General features: G+C 41.0%; 1 protein-coding gene across 1 annotated transcript; it reads right to left on the bottom strand.

Annotated features, from left to right (window-relative positions):
* Nucleotides 1-222: 222 nt before the first annotated feature.
* rrp36 (ribosomal RNA processing 36) lies at nt 223-8,819 on the bottom strand. Its single transcript, XM_048248838.1, has 8 exons — nt 8,714-8,819; nt 6,890-7,406; nt 6,474-6,615; nt 3,156-3,222; nt 2,943-3,047; nt 1,898-1,972; nt 1,097-1,214; nt 223-686 (listed from the first exon to the last, which is right to left on the bottom strand). Exons 2-8 carry the CDS (start codon nt 7,398-7,400, stop codon nt 538-540), a joined length of 1,167 nt encoding a protein of 388 aa, XP_048104795.1. The 5' UTR covers nt 7,401-7,406; nt 8,714-8,819; the 3' UTR covers nt 223-537.
* Between the last annotated feature and the right edge of the window lie 268 nt (nt 8,820-9,087).

The raw sequence follows: 9,087 nt of genomic DNA, 5'->3' as shown, positions 1-9,087 counted from the left end.
CCAATCACTGGAATGCCCTGCAGGGCACTCTTTACTGTAAAATGATAGTTTGAGCATTTGTTTGTGTGCTCTAAATAGGTTGGGGAACTGATTACAAGCAAGACAAAAACAAACATGTTTTTCTTAAAAAAGCCAATTTGTATTGTTGCGCTGAACGGGTGGCGCCCCCTGGTGTTAGACCAGCATACACACTCCGGGGAGAAAAAAAATGGTTTGGAGAACTTTCAAACAATAACACATAATTTATGTTATTGGTAGTCTGTTTGTGTACAGTATGCACATACAGAAATCAAAGGCTTCAAATTTGTGTAAACAACAAGCTCTCTGTGTAAATGGTGGGGACGCAATCATCCATCACAGCTGGGCAGCAGTCCCATAATCAACTTCACAATAAGAAACCACTTTGTTGAAACCACATAAAAAAAAAAAAGTCTTATGTACATCCACAGAGAGTCAGCCACAATACGCCAGTCTCAGACGTGACTGACATCTCAACGGTCCAATCACAGGACAGAGCGGCAGTAAGAGAGTCCCTGTTCAGCGGCTCGGCTGACTGTGCTTCTTGGGCAGCCTCCTGCGGTCTTTGGTGGCGTTGCGCTTCCTCTTCTTTGCGATGAAGTTCTCCAGCTTGCCGCTTCTCTTCAGGTCCTTGTACTTCTCGGCCAACTCTAGCTTCTTCTTGTCCGCTGCAGGTAGGAAGAGGAGGAGGAGGAGAGGAGAGGAAGAGGCAGAAGAGGAGGGGGGAAGGAGAGGAGAGGGGAAGAGGAGGAGGGAGGGGGGGAGGAAGAGGAGAGGGGGAGGAGGAGGGAGAAAGAGGAGGAAGGAGAGGAAGAGGATGAGGAGGAGGAGAGGGTGAAAGAGGAGGATAGGGGAGGGAGAGGAGGAGGAAGAGACGAAAGGAGAGGGGAGGAGAATGAGAGGGGAGGAGGAGAGGAGAGGAAGAGGAAAGGAGAGAGAGTTAATCGTTAAGACCGGCTTCTGGTAGCATTATTTTCTGCCATTTTCAAAAGGTAGAATGAAAACCCAGACAAAGAAAAAGAGTAGACAAGGACGAGGACAATCACAACAACAAGGCAATGTGAAAGGCCCCACTTACACTTCTTGAGGAAGAAGGGTCTGTGTCCCTGGCCCACGAGCTCCCGCTGTTTCCTCTTGAAGAGCAGCTCTTTCTCTCGCTGCTGCTCTTTCCTCTTGCGCTCGCGCTCCTGGTTCTCCTGGAGACAGGTGCCGTGGAAACGGCCGCAGAACGGCAACCGTTTGGAGTTAGGCAATGGCAAGACAATGCTAATATCAAATAATTTTACATTTTTTTTATTATTATTTTTTTCTGTATCCATCTGAAGGAGTTACTTTAATTATTCTTTCATTTATACTTTTATTGTTTATCTTTTCATTATTTGCATTGTTTTGTACAAAACCTTTAACAATTAAAGACTTGTCTGAGTTATACTTAAGAGCTTCATGCTCAAGATGATATAGACATTTCTCGACATGAACTCTACCATTAGATTTATATAGACATGACTCTTGATGGTCAACAATAATAACAATAATGTTGGACTACAAACATATTTTATAATTTATAATTCAGAATTTATCATATTATTCTGAGACTGGGTCAAACCACCTGGACAACATAAGATGACCGAAGGAGACAACAGGCTAACTTATTGGGAGATAAATGTGATATCTCTGATGAAGATATCATTTTTGCAGGAACATAATGCATTAGATAGTACAGTGAGTTCCAACCATGAAATATGATTGGCAGCAAAGCATCTTAACTAAGCTGTGATTTCCTATAACGCAGAATATTTGAATAGGTTATTTCAAGGAGTACGATTGTGAGTGGATAAGAAACGGTCAATGCCTCAGTCTCCTTGACAACTTAACTTACCATCCTCTTCATCAGAAACTTCAGCTCCGCCTTTTTGTCTTCAGATTTGATCTTCTTCAATTTCTTCTTCACCATCTGACAGTAAAAACGTTAAAAAAAATTACAGTACCAAAAAAAAAGTATTTTGCTTAAAAATGAATGTCATCTAAACAGAGATAGTGAGCGGGGCTGAGCGGTGCGAATGTTCGAATGTTGACTCGGCCGCTCCTCCGCTCAAATTCACGTCAGGCCGCTCCACTCAATTTCACTCCCCGCTCCACTTAAAAATCCTCCCGCTCCAGTGAAATCGCTCCACGCTCGCTCCAATTTAAAGAGGAAGAAATAATCTACACGCCGAATTGTCACCTAAGAAAACTTAAATCCCAAAGAACTACTGTAAGAGCAACAGCAATTTCACTCATAGGACATTTATTTTAAAAGATAATGCAACACCGATAGTTCAACAACGAACAAGCTTGGCAACGTCAATACACATAAGCTTAAAACTAAAGGGATCAGTGTGATTAATTGCCGAAAGAATACAGGCTTAGCATCCAAGTTTTATTTCAGCCTTAGGCCTACTTGACATGAAGCATATTCAAATTGCTCACGTTTTTCTTTGCTCTCCGTAGCACACTCATGTTTCTGTGAAATGTGTCTTCTTCCTGTTCACTGGTAGGCCCTATGACTTTCAGTTTCCTGTCTAAAATATTTAGCAAACCATCCCCATCAACAAACTTACTATGGCCAATATCTTTGAAATTTAACAGTCTTGGTTTCATTAGGAAGACATGAAATCTGGGTGGATTTGGGCATGCCTCCGACTCATGGTGTGACCGGTATCGGAGTGAAATTGGAGCGGAACAGAGCGGCCACTCCGGCCTCTAAATTAAAAAGCGCTCCGCGCTTCAACAAAATTCCATCTGCTCCGCTCCTCGTTCCCTCGCGCTCCGCTCACTAGCTCTGCATCCAAATCTATTCCTTGACACACACACCACTCCCAGATATCTCAATAAATGTATGGTTGTGACGTTTCACAGTCAGCAAAGTTTCACAATCAGCCTACCAGTTTTTCTCGATCCTGAATGTCATTGATGAACTTGTAGGTCTCCGTGAAAATCTCCGGCTTGTATTCACCAGAGAGGTCGTCGAAGCGAGGGTCGCGCGATATCTGTGTGGAGTGTGGCAGAGAAATAAAAGTTTCAGCTCATTAGGCGGCATCTCCTTGACAGAGGGTCAGCACAGCTTGGCAGTGTCACAGTAGCTCTCCCCGACTTACCACTTTCTTGACAGGTACAACATTCCTGAGGAAGGGCACCCGCTGCTTGGAAGAAATCTCCTGTGGTCTAGGAGAGGAAAAGGCAGCAGTTACAGATGTATTCCAATCTCGTACGTCAGCATTTCAATGTATTCATTACCTTGGGTACCTCAGAGGAGAATTAAATAGTTCTTTCGTCAAAAACTTTGAAAGAGAAAGCATGATAATTAAATAGTTCCACAACACAGTTCTCCACTGAACACAGTTCATTATGTGAATCGATAATGGTATCTGCCTTGTTATTAGACTGGCACGTTCAGAAATAGTGCTATGAAGGGCTGAAAATGGTTCAGTTATATGTTTTACAATGCAATGAATATACTTTTATAACAAAAAAAAACTCCTAAAAATGACAAAATATTAGTATCAGTATCGGTTATTGGCCAAATTGTCAGTATTGGCACAGAAATTCACAATCATTCCCTAATCTTTCAGTAACTCTGGATGCTCACAGAGACCATTACTGTACATTAGTGTTGTCACGATACCAAAATGAATGTTTTACCAGTCAAGAATTGCGATTTCGATACCAAGTCAAGAATTGCGATACTTCTTCGATACTTTTTAAAAAATGTATTTGATTTGGGGGCCCCACCACCTTGACATCATCAGTAATATTGAATATACTGTAGTGTGATCATTCACACCAGCCGTGTTGCTACAGTTACCTTGAAAAAGTAATCTGATTACTTATAACTGATTACTCCTTTAAAAAGTAACTTAGTTACTTTACTGATTACTTGATTTTAAAAGTAACTAAGTTAGATTACAAGTTACTTTATTAGTTACTTTCAGCAGCTGCCGACAACACCCCCCCACCTCAACATAAAAAAATGATAACCGGTTTTGCCAATACTCACTATACTGGAAGTGCATTTTAACAGTAATGCCAACAATGTATAGCAGACATCCCAACCTAACCTACTTAGATACTGAAATTCAGATGTTTGTTCAATAATGTTTAGTCAGTACACCAAATAAGGAAGGCCTATTGATAGAAATTGTGATAGTAAAATATGTAGATTTTTGGTAGTTTGGCCTTTTCATGTAGCCTTGGCAACTAGCCATGTAGTATAGGCCTGAGTAATATGCAAATTAAATTACACTTGTTAAACTCACCTCAACAAGTCTTTTGCAATCATTTAACCTGCCGCGAGCAACGCTAAAGTCACTGTTACAAACAGTGCAGTGTGCAAGACTATCATTATGTTTTACTCTTATGAGACAATTGGGTACACTTTTTGTAGTCTGATGTGAAATGGGTCTTAAATGTTCCTTTTTGAGGGGCACTGACTCTGCCATGATGCTCCTGTTCCTAGATACACTAACTGAACTGATTAATTAAGTTCGGGAGAAAAGAGATATAAGCTAAGCCCACCTACACTGAAAACTGGTTGATTTAGCAAAACAGACCATGCTCTCTGTCTTGGATGTGCTTGCAGGCACACACGCACCACTCCTCTCTCTCTCCCTCTCCGTTGTGTGCGCGTTAAACTCAGATGCACACGCGATTTGAAGTCCGGTCTGGCTTGCGTGTTCTTGTTCGCTCTAGGTTACTTAGTAACGCGTTACTGGCATCACTGCACACCAGTGGCCATCCCAGATTCTGCTTGACTCTTAAGAGATACGTGAGAGTAATTAACCTTGTCTCACGGTTTTAGTCTAGTGAATAAAAGTTGCACATAGCGCATAAGGATATGTGTATGCAATTAATTATGTTTTGTAAGTCATTAGATAAAATAAATGTTAAAAAAAATGTACAAGTTGAAGAAACTTTCTGGGATCATAGAAGAGATAAGTGTCTTGCACTATTGTCAAACGTGACCTGAGCTAGCGGGATAGTTAGCAAGGATCTCTCTTCAGATGTAAAAGTTTGCCATGGTTGCTTAGCCTATTTCTAAACTAGATGTACCGCAAAGCGGTACAAAATATGACCGCCGTCCAGCACGTTTTTCCACAAAAATAAATCACGCTGAAAGGCCTATATGATTCTAACTGTCTCACTAAATTGCATTATCCACACTCAATTCTCATTGGTATCTGCTAGACAACAAGTACCAAAACATGATTAGTTCATAGATTTCACATGTAAAATTAATTTTATACAACCCCACCCCCATCTTGCCTGGTCTTAATTCTGAGAAATTCTTGAATTGTGTGCATGTGTGCGTGCACACATTTATGTTTATGTGTGTGTGTGTGTGTGTGTTTGTGTGTTTGTGTGTTTGTCTGCGTATGTGTGTTTGTGCATGTGCATGCATGCGTACATATGTCTACTGTGTGAGTATGTGTCATACGTATGATTACTGTGAATGTATGTGTGTGCGTGTGTATCTGTTTATGCACATATGTGCACATGGAATGGGTTAACATGACCCCTGGAGGCAAACATACAGAAAAAAATTGGTCATCCTAGGTCCTATGGTTCTCGAGATATTCACAGAAAACTGTGTCTGCCCTACCCTCCTTTGGGGGGGGGGTCCAGTCCAGCAGGGGGGCTACAGATCAAAACGAAAAATGATGGTTCCATGCTATCCATGTGGGGTTACATGCCCACCAAGTTTCGTGTACCCCGGTCTTTCAGTGTCCCGGGAATCCTTGACGGAAATTTGGACATGCGAAAAAGAAAAAGAAAAAAAAAAAAACCTGACTAAACCTATATGACCGCCGCTTCGCTGCGCATTGATCATAATTGCATTGAACCCAAATAGTAAGCCTAAATGACCAAAATCCCACAGCTTAGGTAGGTTAGCAACACAAACTTCAGAGATGCAAGTGAGCAAATCAACTTGATATTAGCCTATTATTATGTGTTACCATAGAATCACTGGAACTAGCAGCCATCTCTCGCTGTTTATAGCACGACAGCTGCGCTTACGTGTGTGTGAGGAGAAAAGACGCACAGCCACAGATTAGGGGAGGAGGCTCTAGCATGCCTTGTGCACACGCATGTTACTTCAAAAGAACACGGTCATTCTCAAAAGTATCGATACTAATAAAATTAGGCAGTGACATTTTTAATTTCAGGGTATTGCGATACTTTTGTAGTATCGGTGCACTGTGCAACACTACTGTACATGCAAATGTACGTATGTGACATACATATGTGTATGCAGAATGTGTGAGCAGATGAGCTGGGTTTCACTTGTGTTGGTGTGTGTGTGTGTGTGTATACAGAATGTGCGAGAGCAGGCTCTCACTTGCGTTGGTGTGTGTGTGTGTGTGTGTGTGTGTGTGTGTGTGTGTGTGTGCAGAATGTGTGAGAGAGCGGTGTCTCACTTGTGTTTATTCAGACGTTTCATCTGGTCCGGGCGTTTCTTGCTCCTGCCTGTGTCTGTGCCATATGCGATTTTGTTGTAGGCTTTCATCCCAACTCTGTTCTGTAGTTGCATGATTTCCTCAAAGGACATGTTTGATAACTCTACAAGGGAAAGCAAAGTAAAAAATGGAGTTGACAAAGTCTGTCATAGTCACAAACATGCACAACTAAGTTGTCTGTTTGACTTAGATTAAACTCTGAAGAGTCGATGTAGCCAGCAAATACCAGCGTGTTTAGTAACGCTGCTTGCATACTATAGGATTATTAGAATTAAAAATCAATTAATTTATAATGAATTAATGAAAGGATTACCTATTAGTGAACTGTCTTAAAAACAGTACACGTCATTACAGAGATAATGATAAGAGCTTCACACCTCTTTTGACATCATCTTCAGTCTCCAGTTGTCCCTGAGGCCTGGTTCCCTGGGTGGGTTCTTCCTCCGGCTCTTCACCTGAGCTACTCTCATCCTCTTCCTCCTCATCTTGAGCATCTCTGCTCACTGCAACGGTTGCATCCTCAACATCCTCTTCCTCCTCTTCTGCATCTTCACCGTCATCTTCTGCTTCCTCCACACCTTCACCGTCCTCTCCTTCATCCTCGTCTTCTTCCCCCTCCTCATCTTCTTCTTCTTCATCATCTTCCTCCTCCTCTTCCTCGTCTTCATCTACAGATTCATCTTCTTCCTCTACCTCACCTTTCTGCTCTTCCTCTGCCTTCCACAGGGCATTCTTTTTACTAAGCAGTGCAAAGTTTCTCTCCATCTCATCATCGTCGTCGTCACTAGAACCATCCTGCATCTGGGGAATCTTTTTCGTCGTGTTTGATTTCATTGCGCCTTGGCTTTGCTTTAGGTCGCAAACCTTCTGTTTTTTCCGAAGAGCCATTGGGAACTGAAAACAAGAAATATCATAGAATCAAATAACTACACAGTAGGCCTACACTTGGGCTCTTTAGAGTAGTTCCAGTTTTTTTACAAACAGCAGGGTAAACATTAGAAGGGAAGACAGTGATATTATAGATAATACTGTAAGATACAGTATAGGCAGAAATCATACACTAGGAAATAAATATTTTGAAGAGTAGCCTAGAACACACATGTTAGGTTTTGAGGGGCTTTAAGATTTTCAAAGAATATAATATTGTTTGCTCTTTCAACACAGTTTAACAAACAATACATTACTAAAAGCTAGATATATGAGAGTATCTAGCAGGAATATATTGGGACATGGATTTCACAGAATTCTTGCCAATACATACAGTGAGATGTCGTTAATGCCCTCTAGAGCAATTTGACGAAAAAAGCAGTCCACAACAATGTCCTTGCATAAAAGTCTTAGAAGGGTCTGGCTGAATCATTGTAAAAGACATATCCTTTTACGGTAGTTAACAACTTAAAACTTTTGATTGAGAGCAAAATTACGTTAACTGGTGGCGTTTTGAGCAAGACCGTTTATTTCCATCACTGAATGGGCTTTAACATTTCGAAAAGAAGCTAACCCCCATATTTGTTCCATTCCAGGTCTGAGACAAAGTTTCATTCCTATGTGGAACATAATAGCACTTGGAACAGAGACATCATCTTTGAAACACAGCACGTATGCTATACCACTGTTGTTATTATTCTTATCAAAAGAAAAACAGATCTGACCAATCTCAGGAACGTCAACCGTAGGAAACTCGCTTAACTTGTTTAAGGTTTAAATAACGTCAAGTTACAATCACGTATTTAGGCTATGTAGTCCTAAGGTTCGATGATGTCCTCCATGCATTGACCCCACATATCTCCGTCCAAGTCTCAAAGAAGTTACCTGATGTTAGCCTACCTAGATGATACCCAACTTAACGTCGTTATCGAAAGTTAACCAGCAGCTGACTATATAACTCTAATTAGTATCTTCATAAACTGCAAACCCAGCCTTGCAATGAAAGACACACTAAGCCTGATGTGGAACAAGAGAGGTTGTCATTTTCATTCTTATTGATGCAACCTCCTAAACCACTTAGGAACTAGGAGCTCCATGTCCGTGATGCTCCCAAATACAGTCCGAGGCTTCAGAAAGGCCTGCATACATGTTGTTATAGCCTACCAGCCAAAAAAATAATATTTGACAAGAACCGCAACTCGTTGATAAACAATATTGTGTCAAGATCCTTAGGTACAATACATATAAAATGCCATAACGATGTTAGTACTTACTTGGAGAAATTCTATCTTTGTGTCACATCGGCGATCAGGAGCGTGTTAGCTACCCACGTGGATCGTGTTTGCTGCGTTTGCGCATGCGTATGTTGTGGTGGTTGTAGCTGTGATAACCATGAATAGCCAGGAGGTGGAAGCAGTTGGTCAAATATTGAGAGTTCAACTGTGATTATTAAAGGCCTAATCATAATCCACACAAAACCAAACTAAATCTTAAAATAACCGACTTCTTCTTGAAAGTATCACACACACACACACGAAGAGTTTATCCGCCATTTTAATGAATTTTTATAAATCATTTATTTTACATTTTGTTTTCAAGTCATTTCAATAGAACTGTATTTTTGATATTACCTGAAATACAAATCAGA

The sequence above is a fragment of the Alosa alosa genome, chromosome 7, assembly GCF_017589495.1.
Source record: "Alosa alosa isolate M-15738 ecotype Scorff River chromosome 7, AALO_Geno_1.1, whole genome shotgun sequence".
In the NCBI taxonomy this organism is placed as follows: domain Eukaryota; kingdom Metazoa; phylum Chordata; class Actinopteri; order Clupeiformes; family Clupeidae; genus Alosa; species Alosa alosa.
This window is presented reverse-complemented; position numbering and strand designations above follow the sequence as displayed.